Source organism: Somniosus microcephalus, chromosome 3 (genome assembly GCF_052327205.1).
Source record: "Somniosus microcephalus isolate GS21.2 chromosome 3, FLI_Smic_1.0, whole genome shotgun sequence".
NCBI classification, from domain to species: domain Eukaryota; kingdom Metazoa; phylum Chordata; class Chondrichthyes; order Squaliformes; family Somniosidae; genus Somniosus; species Somniosus microcephalus.
In genome coordinates this window covers 118431604-118447566 of record NC_140989.1, presented here as the reverse complement: position 1 = coordinate 118447566, position 15963 = coordinate 118431604, and the positions used below count along the sequence as shown (strand labels likewise).

The 15963-nt window shown below is 43.5% G+C and overlaps 1 protein-coding gene across 2 annotated transcripts in view; it reads left to right on the top strand.

Moving 5' to 3' along the window:
- Positions 1 to 15963, top strand: part of fndc1 (fibronectin type III domain containing 1) — a 297076-nt gene that overhangs the window by 185445 nt on the left and 95668 nt on the right. For both annotated transcript variants that reach the window (XM_085981527.1, XM_085981526.1), the window contains 2 exons: positions 1683 to 1766; positions 14359 to 14487. In XM_085981527.1, coding sequence (XP_085837653.1) covers positions 1683 to 1766; positions 14359 to 14487 — 213 coding nt within the window. The remainder of the gene's footprint in view (positions 1 to 1682; positions 1767 to 14358; positions 14488 to 15963) is intronic.

Below are 15963 nucleotides of genomic sequence, written 5' to 3'. Positions count from 1 at the left end.
ATGACAGTAGAAGCCGGAAAACAGAGTGGCATGGTGACTTGTTTTATTCATGCAGTGAAGTCACATATATGAGGAATATATAAAATCAGCAAGCATTTCCACTGTATAGACACCGCACTACTTTCTTAAAGGGACAGACATCTCCAAATCCAAATGAACAGAGTTAGGTCAAAATGTAACCATAAATTCGTTTGAATTGGTCAAATTCAGTCTCTGATTCAGCTAATGCTCTGAATATTAATTAGATATTGCTTCATCAGTATTGTACACGTTCTGCACTGCACATTAACACTAAGAATTTATACATTTGCGATAAAGGCACCGCTTCCTGTTTTCCCAACAACGAAAATCACAGAAAATGATGCTACATAACATCTTTAATAATTAAATCAGTAAAATGGCAGTGTTTGAAGATGTACGTATTTTTAATTATACCCAATTCTGTTTAGAAAATCCAACATCCAAATGTTGCACTGAACAGGAGTCCACATGGTATCTCCATATAAAAGAATTCTCCAAAGCGTTCTGACATATGTTCATGCTGTATTTAGCTCTTGCCTTGGGCGTGCACTCATTAACTTGCTGGAAGTTATTCTGGGAAGGATAATTGGAGAAAATGTGCTTAGTAATATTTTGCTAAAGGCTGCTGCATTAAATTGAACGAGTGTACTATACAATATTGAAGAAAGTAGTATAGTTAGCAATGTCTTTTGATTGTGGGTTGTACATTTATTGCATTAAGCAGCAATGTAGTCCATTTAAAACAACATGCTGCTTGTTCACGGGCACGTCGTAATGCATTGCAATTAGAAATACTTCAACAATAAAACACTCTTTCATCGTGTTAAAGTTAAAGTGTCGATATGTAACATGCCACATTTCCTTCACTAAAAGGATGTTTTAAAATTCATTTGGTGCCAGTAAAATCTGTGGTTACAAAGATGCATGAAGTAATCAAGCGATTACTCCTGGAGCAGGGTAACATTCACGCACAGCATTAGTCAGGAAATCGCAATTCTGATTCCTTCTGCAGTTAACTTAATAGATGGGAAACCTGGTCATCGAGTCCTGACCAGCACTCCCTACGACCACTACTTCTCACTGAGAACATTCAATTAGGGAATCAGAAGTCAGCTCAGGGCTTTTATCATGCGTTCTGATGAAGTGTCTTCACCCAAAAAGGCTATCCCATCTATTCTCTTTACAGGTGCTGATGGGCCTGCTGTGTTTTGTGCTGTGTTCCAGCACTTTTGTTTTTATTTGAACAAGGTAGTATCCTGTCTCTGTGAAAAATATCTCATCACACAAGTATTTTGCAAGAACTCATGGCAACGTTCCTATTAGTAAGTGCTTTTATGTAGATGAGCTGGTAATGTAAATTAAGTAAGCTTTCTTTGCACATTCAGTTGAATGCAGCTTTGCAGTAAGCTTACAAAGTAAACTGCAGAAGACAAAAAACACCTAAATTCTAATAGCATCCATATGAAATTCCTGTTCTAATGTGAACCCATGTGAAATTGCTAAAATAACATTCAGAGGAATTTAATTGGACCATGTTGGTGATTAACACCACACAGCATGGTTTTAGCGAGAAGTTGTATTTTACACTGATCTACGGAGATACAAACTCACACTTTAATATAATTGTGTTGCATTTGCACAACATTGCGTTTCTTCAACAGAAGAGTCTTCAGGGCTGGAACCTGATCTTATGGTAACGGTTTCCATGGCAGCTGATTCACTGGACGCTCTAGCCATTAAAGAAGGTACTGCCTGGGTATGGCTGCTTCTGTTTTTGTGCTGCATTTTTTAACCTTCTGTACGCTTTCCTGCACATTCCTGCGATGTATACAAATTCTAACTTGCTTGAGGTAAAAGACCAGAGGTCATGTTTTCTAATTTTAATAGTGTTTCTATGTTACTTTTAGTGCTGTGTCGTATTAGTCAGAGCTGACATGTCCTAGATAAATAACACACAACTGCATTAGAAAGGTCTGTGGGGACAAACTGCAAGAATGGTGATTGTTGGTAGCTTTAAAACCAATGCTATCTTTCTAGTGATCTCAGTTCACACTTGCAATGTCAACTAATTGGCACCCCGGTTTACATAATTACTTCAGTCGAAGGTTTGTGTGAATGTTTTCTGCTTCTCGTAGAATTAGTACACTTTAAAGTACATGTGTATATAGGCCAGAAGAGGATGAATGTGTTTCAGATGTAGTACATATAGCTGAAAGAACTGACTACTAGCTTAGAGCGTCAGCTAGTAAATTACATTTGTAGCACACTGGAATGAAACCTCATGAATACAAGTTAGGTTACATGTGCTTAGCTGGTTTGAGACCAACCAAGGGCATGTTGAGTCCGTGTTTAACGGATCTCATTTCACCCTTGGTATGATTCATATCATGTCCTTAACCCATATATTTGGAAATGGTGACAAGCTGACCAATTCCTATTCTGAAACAAGAAGTGGGCCCAAGCCAGACACTTTTTATAAGTGTAAAATAAAATGGATTAGGTAACATGAGAAATTATGGAACAAGTTCAGGCCATTTAGTCTATCCAGCTCATTTCTTCCAAGATCCAATGTACAGGGACTTTACCCAACAGAATTAATTTATTGAGGAAAGCAAGTGTGTACAGAAAACACTTTCAAGAACATAACATAAGAATTAGGAGCAGGAGTAGGCCATATGGCCCCTCGAGCCTGCTCCACCATTCAATAAGATCATGGCTGATCATCGCCCTCAATTCCACTTTCCCGCCCGATCACTCTATCCCTTGATTCCCCTAGAGTCCAAAAATCTATCTATCTCAGTCTTAAATATACTCAACGATTCAGCATTCACAGCCCTCTGGGGCAGAGAATTCCAAAAATTCATAACCCTCTGCATGAAGATATTCTTCCTCATCTCAGTCTTAAATGGCCGACCCCCTATCCTGACACTATAACCCCTAGTTCTAAACTTTCCAGCCAGGGTAAACAACCTCTCAGCATCTACCCTGTCAATCCCCTTCAGAATCTTGTATGTTTTAATGAGATCACCTCTCATTCTTCTAAACTCCAGCGAGTATAGGCTCAATCTCTCCTCATAGGACAACCCTCTCATCCATCTAGTGAATCTTCGTTGCACTACCTCTAAGGCCATTATATCCTTCCTCAAATAAGAAAACTGCACAGCACTCCAGGTGTGGTCTCACCAAAGCCCTGTACAATTATAGCAAGACTTCCTTACTCTTGTAGTCCAAGGGGGAAAAGTTTGGTTGCTTTGCGCCTCCCGTTAGTGCCCTAAGAGGGCGCTAATGGGGCGCAAAGCAACTAGTAACCGGGCGCGGCGATGTTTGCGCCACTCACGAAATTGACCAGACATTTTGCGGCGGCGCTAAACACTACCGCCACGATCTCCTGCGCCCACAGATCGTGACGCCAGTCAAGCGTGCAACGCCCCGGACCAGATATTGAGTGGCGCCCCCTGCCTTACCGCCTGCCGCTAGCAACGACAGGTTGAGGGGAGCGTTTTGCAGTTGGGATGGGACTGGGAAGCGCTATTTAAAGGCGACCGCTTCCTGCCTTTTTTTGTCAGCGACATTTTTGCACCACGCATTCAGAGAGAGTGAGACTGACTTCTGGAGAGATTCAACGCTGTGTGAAGGAGTTTTGGGTACTGACCAGCACTTTGCAGGTTCATTTTGATTTGACCTTCCTTGCATCGATTTAGAAGAGACTATGGGGGCTGCACTCTGAGCTCTTTCCCTGGGCCTCTCCATTGTTCTTTCCAACAGATTTGATGTACAGGTCCCTCCAGGCCAAGATTCAAGGCTGCAATGAGCAGGGTTTGGATGGAGAGCAAGATCGACCCTCCCCTTTAAGAACTGGCGGCGCCAGTGTGCCTGTGTTCCATTGCTGACTGACATCACATCAGCTTTGCCAGTGCTTTGAGGTAGCACCTTGCTCCTCAGCGTTAGCGTTTTAAGAGAGGTGTTTAGCGCCTGATTTAGCGCTCCAATCACCTCCAGGGGTGATAGAAGCCATGTTTGCAGTCGGAGGTGATAATTAGCACCAGGCGTTAAACTTTGTGCCCGGCCGATAATTGCGCTCCAAACAGGGCGATACCGAATTTCTCCCCACAATTCCCTTGCAATAAGGCCAACATGCCATTTGCCTTCCTAATTGCTTGCTGTACCTGCAAGCAAACTCTGTTTCCTATACGAGGACACCTAAGTCTATCTGAACACCAACATTTAATAGTTTCTCACCATTTAAAATTATTCTGTTTTTCTATTCTTCCTACCCAAGTGAATAACCTCACATTTCCCCACATTATACTCCATCTGCCACCTATTTGCCCACTCACTTAACCTGTCTGTATCCCTTTAAAGGCTCTTTGTGCCCTTCTCACAGTTTACTTTCCACCTAGCTTTGTATCATCAGCAAAATTGGATCCATTACACTCAATCCCTTCATCTAAGTCATTAATATAGATTGTAAGTAGCTGAGGCCCAAGCACTGATCCTTGTAGCACCCCACTAGTTACAGCCTGTCAACCTGAAAATGACCTGTTTAATCCTACTCTCTGTTTTCTCTTCGTTAACCAATCCTCTATCCATGCTAATATATTACCCTCAACTCCATGAGCCCTTATCTTGTGTAACAACCTTTTACGTGGCATCTTATCAAATGCCTTTTGGAAATCCAAATATACTACATCCACTGGTTCCCCTTTATCTACTCTGCTGGTTACATCCTCAAAAAATGAATACATTTGTTAAACACAATTTCCCTTTCATAAAACCTTGTTGACTGATTTTAAAAAAACCAAAATGTTTCACCTGTGTGGAAATTCCAAAATATCAATTTAATATCACAATCTACATGACTCAATCTAGACTACTGAGACTATTTCCACAGTCCCAGCGGCATGGGACAATTGTGTTGTGGAATATCTATATATCTGCAATTATCCTTGGCACCTTAAATCCTATTTTTAACTGGAAACTCATCTGGCCTTTTTTTTTAAAGGAGTTAATCGACAGTGTGAACTGCTCCTTGCTGCACTTCCTTTAGTTGAGTTTCTTTAGTTAGAGCTGCTTAACATTCATCTGCCCGCTTGCTAAATATCTGCTGATCTCTAACGGATAACCTTCCTTTGAACTTCTTGCTTCTCCTACCTTCTCAAAATTAGACATTCCACTACCAGTACGACTCAAGGTTATTACAGGAAACTTCGCGATATCCGGCACCGACGGGACCGAGCTGCTGCCGATATATCAAAACTTCCGGACAGACCAGCGCTAATGTTGAAGGATACGGAGGTTTTCATCTCCGTATCTGACAACAAACACTGTTGCTTAGCAACAGCTTGTAAACACTCGGCCCGTACCTTGGAAGCGTCTCTGAAGCTGTTGCTAAGCTACAGAGACGCTTTCCAGAGCCTGACTGTTTTAAAAAAAAAAAATGCTAGGAGAAGAAAAAAAACCTAAGCAAAACGGCTGCTGATTTCTGTCGTTAGATCGAGGTTTCCAGACATACAACCTCCGGATAAACCAAAGTTTCCTGTATTGCAACATCGAGGACTTGTTAAGTGTCTCTAATGTAACAAAAACATGTCCCAAGGAGCTTACAAATACTGGGCAGGGGTTTGGGAGGAGGTTTAGGGAAGATGACCAAAAACCCAGTTGAAGCGGTAGGTCTTGAGGAGGCTTTTGAAAGTGAGGAGAGTGATGGCAAACTATGACGACACAAGGCTGTCAGGGACATTGAGTATTCTCAGACAACTCCTAAGGACTCCAATGGTCACCGTTGCTTAATAAGAACTATTACCATTAGTACTAATTGTTAATGAATTATACAAATACGAATTCCTCTTTGATCTCATGACCTTTCACTTTAACCATAAGTCTACTGAGGGACCTAGTTAGTTTTTCTTGAGGGTTCATCACCCATGCATCCCATGGGCCTTGCAGCTCCCGTATCCAGAGAGTTGAACGAGTAGTTTCCTCTAAAGTCACAGCCAATCCCACTCTTGGCTGGCTGCCGGTCGGTACCAGAGAACTCCCATATGATGAGTTCCTCTTCACAACAGCACAGCCAAGGTCAAATGCTTGCTGCAAGTAAAGATGCATAATACCACGATTTTAATAAATTTGTTTGGTATTGCCTGTTTTTCATAAATTGATGTTCCCCTGGATTCATTTAATTTCCTTTCACATGAAACTACTGAGTTGCTTCTATTATAATATACAGGTAATGTAATCTAATTACAATTTTACAACAAATACTACCCAAAGAAATCTTTATCCATCTGTTTCTGATGTTGTGGCATATTGTACTCTGGAAACCAACTCTCCAATATTTCAATTCTTTGGTAGTGCAGTGTTTACTTCTGGTACTGGACTAGTAACCAAATGTTTGAGAGTTCAGATTCCAAAACTGTATTAGAAAGATTTTGTGCTACCAAAACCATAATTGCTGCTGGCTTTTAAACCATTTATATCTTGTGATCTCAGTTCACACTTTAGCTTCAACTAATCGGCACCTCTGATTTGTATAAGTCCTTCTCTCTCAAGGTTTGGGTGAATATTTTTTGCTCAGTACGCTATTAATGTATGCAGCTTCTGAACAAACAAAGAATTGAACTCTCGCCTCAGATTAGATAAGGGTGGCAAGTTGCCTTCCCTAATGGACACTAGTGAACCAGTTGAGTTTCTAGCTTTCATTGCGCTAGTTGACAAATTATCGTTCACCTTTCTTCAGTGTGCAATATCTCTATCTGAACTGTTCATTCCCCTTCCCTCATTGTGTAGTAGTTCTATCGGTTCACCCCACCTCCCTCATTGTGTAGTAGTTCTATCGGTTCACCCCACCTCCCTCATTGTGTAGTAGTTCTATCGGTTCACCCCACCTCCCTCATTGTGTAGCAGTTCTATCGGTTCACCCCACCTCCCTCATTGTGTAGTAGTTCTATCGGTTCACCCCACCTCCCTCATTGTGTAGTAGTTCCATCGGTTCACCCCACCTCCCTCATTGTGTAGCAGTTCTATCGGTTCACCCCACCTCCCTCATTGTGTAGCAGCTCTATCGGTTCACCCTGTTGTGTATGTACCTTTAAGAGAATAACTGGTCTCAGACTGCAGTACCGGCAGTGACCACCCCTGCATAAAAGGCGCTAGTGAGCCTCTGTAGTTTCAGTTTCCCGATTGACTTCAATCAGTAAAGACTTGTTTTGTTCAACTCCTGCTGTCCGTGTCTCAATCATTCACGGACATAATACTGGCGACGAGCAGATACGAACTTACCTACAGTCTGCACCACCTCCTGGGATCCATTCCTGCAGTGAAGTGAGCAGAGGTCGAGGCCAGAAGGAAGAAAGAAGCAGTAGAAACGGGCGTCGACCATGGGCATCCGCCCCTGTGTTAGCGGAGTTGAAGATTGCTGGAGAAGCTGTCGAAAGCAGGGCCTGGTTCCTGTCGACGGTGCTTCAGCTAATCGGGCTGGTGGCAGGTAGTACACTGATCCTTCCTGGGCTGCGGCGTTCGTGAACTCGAGCGGGTGGCTTGCAACAGGGCCGAGCAGCGTAGTCGGGAAGAGGAGAGAGAGAGGGTGGAGCACACAGGGTGCGGCCGGTGCTACGAAGCCGGGCTGCGTATAGACCCGAGAAGAGGGTGGCAAGAGTCCCACAGGGTTGTTCCACGACGGGAAAATAATAAAAAACCAAATATTAAACGCGCAAGAAACCGCGAGGAGCTGCAGGTTACAACGGGAACCATGGAAAGCAGCGCTAGCAACAGCGGGGAAGAAGGCAAAGCGCGGGAGGCGCCATTTTGTTAAATCGGGGAAGAAGGCAAAGCGCGGGAGGCGCCATTTTAGATTTTCAAGATGCCGAAGACTGGTTGTATCACTGCCTTTGATAATACAATAGAGGACTGGACCACGTATGTGGAAAGAGTCGAGGTATATTGCGAGGCAAACGAAATAGCCGATGAGAAAAAGGCATCGGTATTGCTAAACTTAATGGGTGCTAGAACGTACGGCCTATTGCGGGACCTGATTACTCCAGCCAAACCGAAGGTGAAGAGTTTTAACGAAATTGTTGCTGTCCTACAGGAACACCTAAACCCTGCACCGCTGTTGATAGCAGAAAGATTTAAATTCCACAGGAGAACTCGGCATAAAGATGAGAGCAATGCTGAGTACCTTACGGAACTACGCAAGCTATCACAGCACTGCCAGTTCGGAGCAGGACTGGCAGATACCCTACGGGACAAATTTGTCTGTGGACTCCTGAGTGAAGGAACACAGAAGAAGTTACTCTCAGAGGAAGAGCTGACGCTAGATAAGGCTTTCAACGTGGTAGTATCGTACGAAGCAGCAGCCAGGGGAGCTGCGGAAATTCAACAAAAGCCGCAGGAATACGGCACCCACGAAATGACACGGGGATTTGCAAAATGTTATCGCTGCGGCAGAACTAACCATGACCAGAAGGACCGCTGGTCCAAAGACAAAATATGCAGGCAATGCGGAAAGATGGGACACATTGCACGAGTTTGCAGGTCTGGGAAGAAGACCAGCGACAACAAAAAGGCTACTAAGGAACCGTACAAGAAAGTACAAAAGATGATGGACATTAGTTCCGAAGACCAGATGAGTGATAGTGAATCCGGGAACAGGAGACTAAGCTGTCTCAAACTTCACAATGTAATCGCAAAAGAGGATCACCAAACCATTTGGGTCACCCTCACGATAGCAGGGTCCCAAGTTAAAATGGAATTGGATACAGGATCAGCGCTAACCGTCATGAATCGACGAGACTACGAGCGGCTATTCTCACACATACCCTTGAGAGAGACATCCATCGTCTTGATGACGTATACAGGGCAAAAAGTATACCCCAGAGGAAAAATAAGGGTGCCTGTCGAATACAACGGCAAGAAAATACGGAAATTGTAGCTCTACATACTGCAAAATGGTGGACCACCGTTATTGGGACGTGAATGGATCAGGAAGATTGCCACTCTATTCATGAATTGACGGTGGACGGTAAAAAAGATGACGACGTCACTCCTGGACGATTGTCAAAAATCTTAGCTAACGCCAAAGAGGTATTTCAACAAGAACTGGGCATGCTTAAAGGCGTAACCGCCTGGATAAAAATAGAAGCGAATGCAATTCCCAAGTTTTTCAAAGCAAGACCGGTACCATATGCAATTCGCCCAGCCGTCGAGGCAGAGCTGGAGAATCTGGAGAAGGCAGGCGTGTTGTCTAAGGTCGACTGGAGCGAGTGGGCGACACCCATCGTTCCTGTCATGAAGAAAACGTTAAGCAATAAGTCTGAGGAGCCAAGGAAGGTTCGCATCTGTGGGGATTTCAAGGTGACAGTGAACCAAGTCCTTCACACAGTACAATATCCTCTTCCAAGGATAGAAGACATCTTCGCCTCACTGTCTGGAGGGAAGCGTTTTACAAAAATTGACCTAGCACAAGCATATTTGCAGATGGAGGTTGAAGAATCCTCTAGGAATTATCTCTCGATAAACACTCACAAAGGTCTTTACCAGTATCATCAATTGGTATTCGGAGTAGCATCGGCTCCGGCGATATGGTAAAGAGCGATGGAACAAGTCCTGCAAGGGATTCCGGGGACTCAGTGTTACTTGGACGACATCCTAGTGACAGGTGAAGATGACAGTGAACACCTTAACAACCTCGAACAGGTGCTCACCAGACTACGGGAACATGGGCTACGAGCCAACTGCCCCAAGTGCGAATTTTTTAAGAAACAGATATCGTATTGTGGCCACGTGATTGATGAAGAGGGGTTACATAAGTCCCCTGACAAAATTGAAGCGGTTGTTAAGGCCCCAGCGCCTGAAAATGTGTCGCAACTGAGGTCATTCCTCGGATTGGTGAATTACTATCATAAGTTTTTGCCGAATTTGTCGACAATTCTGCACCCACTGAATGCCCTGCTACGAACGGGAGTAGCATGGAAATGGAGCAATGACTGTAAGCGGGCCTTTCAGAAGAGTAAGGACTTAATCACTTCAAGAGAAGTATTGGCTCACTACAACCCAGCACTGCCGATCAGACTGGCGTGTGATGCGTCTCCCTACGGCATTGGGGCGGTACTGTCACATAAATTCCTTGATGGTTTAGAGAGGCCGATAGCTTTTGCGTCACGCTCGTTAACTTCTGCCGAGCGTAACTACGCCCAGATTGACAGAGAGGCCCTCAGCCTAGTGTGGGGGGTGAAGAAGTTCAATCACTACCTGCACGGTCAAAAATTTACTCTACTAACCAATCATCAACCTCTTGTCTCCATTTTCAACCCTCAGAAGGGCGTACCGATAATGACAGCACAACGGCTGCAGAGGTGGTCCCTTTTCATAGGGGCACACCAATATGACATCAAGTACAAAGGAACTAAACAGCATGGGAATGCTGATGGATTGTCACGCCTACCGTTGCCGACGGTGGAAGAAGACCTTGCAGTGGATCCAGTGGAGTTATTCCACTCGACCACAGTCGAATGTCTCCCTGTGACGAATGCAAACATAGTGTCGGGTCATTCCGTGTTTCCTTTTCTATCATGGGTCTATGATTTAACGGTGAAGGGATGGCCAGCACATGGCGAACCACTGCTGCCAGCATTCTCGCCGAGAAGAGAACAGCTGTCAGTGTGCAGAGGAACCTTGATGTGTGGATCCAGAGTAGTAATTCCACCTAAGTTGACGGATAGAGTGCTCAATGAGCTTCATGAGGGTCATCTGGGTGGGGTAAAAATGAAGAACTTAGCCAGAGCGTTCGTGTGGTGGCCGGGAATCGATAGAGAAATCGAAGAGATGACCAAGAGCTGTGCAGGATGCCAGAAGGTCCAAAACGCCCCACCACCAGCTCCTCCACATCCATGGGAGTGGCCCTCATCTCCATGGAAAAGGGTGCACATTGATTTTGCTCGTCCCTTCATGGACTCGATGTTTTTTATTGCGGTGGATGCACATTCAAAGTGGCCAGAGGTAATAAAAATGTCCTCAACCACCACGGAAAAAACTATCACAGTTTTATGAACCATATTCGCCAGGAATGGGCTGCCTGAACAGATTTGCTCTGACAATGGACCACAGTTTGTGTCTGAAGAGTTCCGGAGGTTCTTAAAGAACAATGGTGTTCAGCATTACACATCTGCCCCATATCATCCAGCCACTAATGGATTGGCCGAGAGGTTTGTTCAAACATTCAAGAAGGCTATCAAGGCAATGTGTAATGAAGATATACCCCTACAACACAAGGTGGACAACTTCTTGTTTGCCTACCGGAATGCGACACATGCGGTTACCAACCAAACTCCAGCCATGATGTTCTTCAATCGAAGACTGCGATGCCACTTGGATTTGGTTAAGCCAAACGTCCGAAGAGATGTGGAGAACAGGCTGTTTCAGAATATGAATGAAAGGCCGACCAGGAGTTTTAAGATAGGTCAACCAGTTTTGGCCCGGGTCTACCGCACTGAGAAATGGCAGCCAGGAACGATTTGTACACGGCAAGGACCTCTCTTGTATGCCGTGGGCGTTGGAGAGAGCATTGTAAGACGCCATGCTGACCAGATTCTAGAGTCACTGGAAAACGTCAACTCCACACCACGATCTGATACACCTGGCAATGAAATCGACGTACCAATTGCAGCTACCGCAGAATCGATGATATTGGAAGCAGATGAACCAAACAACGACATTGATCCCGACTCAACCTTGCCAGAAGAACCTAATACCCCAAAGAGGCGTTATCCAGACAGAATCAGGAAGCCTCCTCAAAGACTGAACTTATAATTGCTTAAACTTAGCCAATGTATCTAGCAACCGTAATTGTGATTGTAATTAGTTATCATTTAGTTGTTAAATGAATGTTATGTACTGTTTATCTAAAAGGGGAGGAATTGTTGTGTATGTACCTTTAAGAGAATAACTGGTCTCAGACTGCAGTACCGGCAGTGACCACCCCTGTATAAAAGGCGCTAGTGAGCCTCTGTAGTTTCAGTTTCCCGATTGAAGTCAATCAGTAAAGACTTGTTTTGTTCAACTCCTGCTGTCCGTGTCTCAATCATTCACGGACATAATACACCCCACCTCCCTCATTGTGTAGTAGTTCTATCGGTTCACCCCACCTCCCTCATTGTGTAGTAGCTCTATCCGTTCATCCCACCTCCCTCATTGCAATAGTTCTTCCTGATCTATTCATTCACCTCCCCTTTATTTCCAGTAGCTCTGTGTGATCAGTCCATTCATCTTCCCTCTTCCTGAATTCCATCCCTGATTGTAGTCGTTCTCAATGCCACTAAACAGTTTCTCAGGATTTAACTTGTCGATACCCTAAACTACCTTGAATATCTCAGGAAGTATCCCTCTCTGCTTTATCAAGGGGTCCAAACCAGTTTATGAATTTACCTTTTGAAAGATTCCTATTTCACGTCCATAAAGCTACCCGTCAGTAGTATTTTCAGTTTCAGCAATACTCCTTATCTGCTCAAATCACCCTATGTCAGTCTTCATTTTGTCCTGTGATTCATAACAATTCCATTATTTCTGTGTTGTCCAGGTCTCCACTCAAATGTCCTGAGTCGACCCCTCATCTTGGGTTAAGTCACCTTTTCTTAATTTTGCTAACTATTGTTAGCAGGGCTGTTACTACCAAAGAAAAACCTCTTTTGTGTTCCTGTTGAGCAGTTTTACAGTTAGTTCTATATTAGTTATGTATGTCTTCAGTTTAACAATGTTACTGTTAAAATATGGTAAACGTCTGTGTACCTGGCTGAATGCCATAATCATTATGGGACAAATGCATTTTGGAATGAAATCAACAGAAGATGAAGTTCACTGAAGTGATTACCCTATCTTAAAAACAAAGAACTAAAGGTTTTGCTGGATATATTTGAAATGTTGTAAGCGACTCAGGCTTCAAATCGGTCAGCAAACTGACATGGAGGCCCAGAAATTGCTGGAAAAATAATGGCACATTCACGGCGCCCGCCATAATTAGTTCACCAAAAAAACAGTAATTTGTGGTAAAGATGAGATACGCCATGAGTTCCGATTTGCCACAAATTGCTGGATGTTTTGCCGCTGTTAGACTCGACGGAACCAAAAAAATTGGAACCTCGCCATGTCAGGAAATTGTTGGATTTGCACTGTAAATGTGAATTAATCTCTCTGCAACCATTTAGGGTTGGTACTTCATGTTGTAAGGACCCTGTTAATGATGTGATTTATCGGCCTGGCATGCCACTCAACCTTTAAGGTCCAGAAAGGGAATAATGAAACTGTGAAGTCTCACTCCTGCAGGAATTACATTATAATTTTTTTTAATATATTACTTTTTCATTCTTCCTCTTTTTTTTCTCTCTCAATCCACTCTCTCTCCCTCTCTTTATTTCTCTTTCTATCTCTAATTTGACCCTAATTTACCCTATTTCCTTCTCTGCCGTTTGCTCTGTTTCTTTCACTATCGTTTTGTTTAATTGGTTAAGGAGATAAGCCATTGGGCACGACGTTCATGAGGACCCAGATGTGATGTTAACATCACTGCACTATTATCAATTCGCATTTCCAACAATTTGCGACACAAATATAATGCGATCTGAAGGGTGAGGAAAATAAGTCCAGTTCACATTGCTCACGAGATACACCATTCCAGCAATTTTGGGCTGAAGACTTTTAGTTCAGGCTGCCGATTACAGCTTATAAACTGATGTTAATTTGTAGAACAAAAGTGCACAAATTATTTTGCTGTTTGCTGAATCCTGTGAGTTTTAAGATTTTTTAAGCAGTGGTGATTGTTTACCATTTGGCTCCTTTTAAGCATGTATGATGTGACTGTATTTTATCAGAAATTAGGGCATTGAACTCACCTTGGAGACCAGAACTAATCTGCTTCAATTTTTTTTAAAGATGCATTGTTATTGTCAAACCTTTGATATCTCATAATAGCACTACATGCAGCATGTTGAATGAGAGCTTTTGCCCAGGGCTAGGAGGGATCCATATAGTATTTCAGAAACAGCGGGATTAAAAAAGCAATTAAATGTTCAGATTTGACCAAATTTCAGTGTAGGAGTTTATAAGTCCACCTATTAAATCTTCTGTATTGTAATGGCAACTCTCTTCGTTTGGAAATCTTTATTACTGTTCCTAATCATGAATTGACCAGTACTTTTGACCGGGTTATAGGACATGGTGTAAATGACATTCTCCAGAATGATAGGCCCTCTTGATGGCAGAATTTAAACCCAAGTTCATATTGGAAGCTTATAACAATTCTGTGCCGCCTTAAAGTATTTTTAATGCATTTTTATTGTATTTTCCAAGGTTTTCAGCTGGTTGCAACTACTTTACCTCCAACAACTGAGCCTCCAATAACACCAGAGCCTGTGACTAGGCCATTCCACACGATTCCACTGTCAGAGTTTGACGTGGCAGGAAACAAACGATTTGTAGGTGTGTACACAGCTTTAAAGGTTTTACTAATGCACTCAATGTTCTCTCATTTACTCATTATCATGTGTTCACATTTAGGTAGTAAGGTGGGATCTAGTTCATGGAATTAATGGCAGCTTTCAGTGTTGCTTCATCATTGCTTAGTAAGGATGAGATGGCAAGACAAATGATGGGTTCTTTTAATGAGAACCAAAAGGACTTGTTACTAGTTGCATGATCCCATGCTACCAGTCGAGAGTGCAGGGTGGAGGTAGGGCGACAACATTGTAGCCCCGATTCTCTATCTCACACTCCTTGTGAATGATGGCTCCCTGCTGTGTGTGTGGGATCGCAGGATTCTCACTCAGTATTAAACTAACCCTTTTTATTTACATATTGCTCTGTGTAACAGTTTTCATATAACTTTCTTATTCAATAAAGAATTGGTTTTAAAACTTATCTCATTACATTTCCTGGCAACTGGTTCAAAAGTGGCAATAGGTGGTCAACCAAAGATGGGTCTCCTGCCTGCCCTCACAGCTGCAGAATGGGCAAGACCTTCAAACATAGATAGGGGGAATATCAGAGGGTAGCATATAATACAAAATAATTTTATGGCATTATGTGTCTTTATGGTTGTCATGGCTGAGCTCAGCACACTAACAGTGTAATCTAATGAATCTCGCTCTACACCTCTGCTAAAGAGGGCTTTGCTTTGTCTGCAGTTTAGTTCTGGGCAGAGGTTAAAGATCTGAGACCCTACTGGGTTGTATTAAGTACGTGGGTTTCTGGATGTCTCTATTGTTTAGATATAAAAGTTACCTAACTACTTCCCTCAGTATATCTGAGTAGTAATTGCTCATGCTCAAATACCTCTGTTTGGGCGTGGTAGTGTGCCATTGTTTTCAGAAAACCACCTCAGAAGTGTAGCCTCATGTCACTTGTTATCATCCTGAATTAAATAGCGATAGGTGCACCAACGTCCATGTTCTTGCTCAGGCCAACATCCCCAGCATTGAGCGTGGTCAGAGCTTCGATCAGCTCGGATGGATGGGTCACATCGTCCGCATGCCCGATACGAGACTCCCAAAACAAGAGCTCTACTCGGAGCTCCAATACGGCAAGAGAGCCTCAGGTGGGTAGAGGAAATGCTTCAAGAACACCCTCAAAGCCTCCTTGAAAAAGTGCAACAGCCCCACCGACACCTGGGAATTCCTGGCCCAAGACCGCACAAAGTGGCGGAGAAGCATCCGGGAAGGCGCCGAACACCTCGAGTCACTTCGCCGGGAGTAAGCGGAAGCCAAGCGCAGGCAGCACAAGGAGCACACGTCAACCCAAGCACCCCACCCACCCGCCCCTTCAACCACCATCTGCCCCACCTGTGACAGAGACTGTAGGTCCCGCATTGGACTCATCAGTCACCTAAGAACTAATTTTTAATGTGGAAGCAAGTCATCCTCGGTTCTGAGGGACTGCCTAAGAAGAAGAAGAATTAAA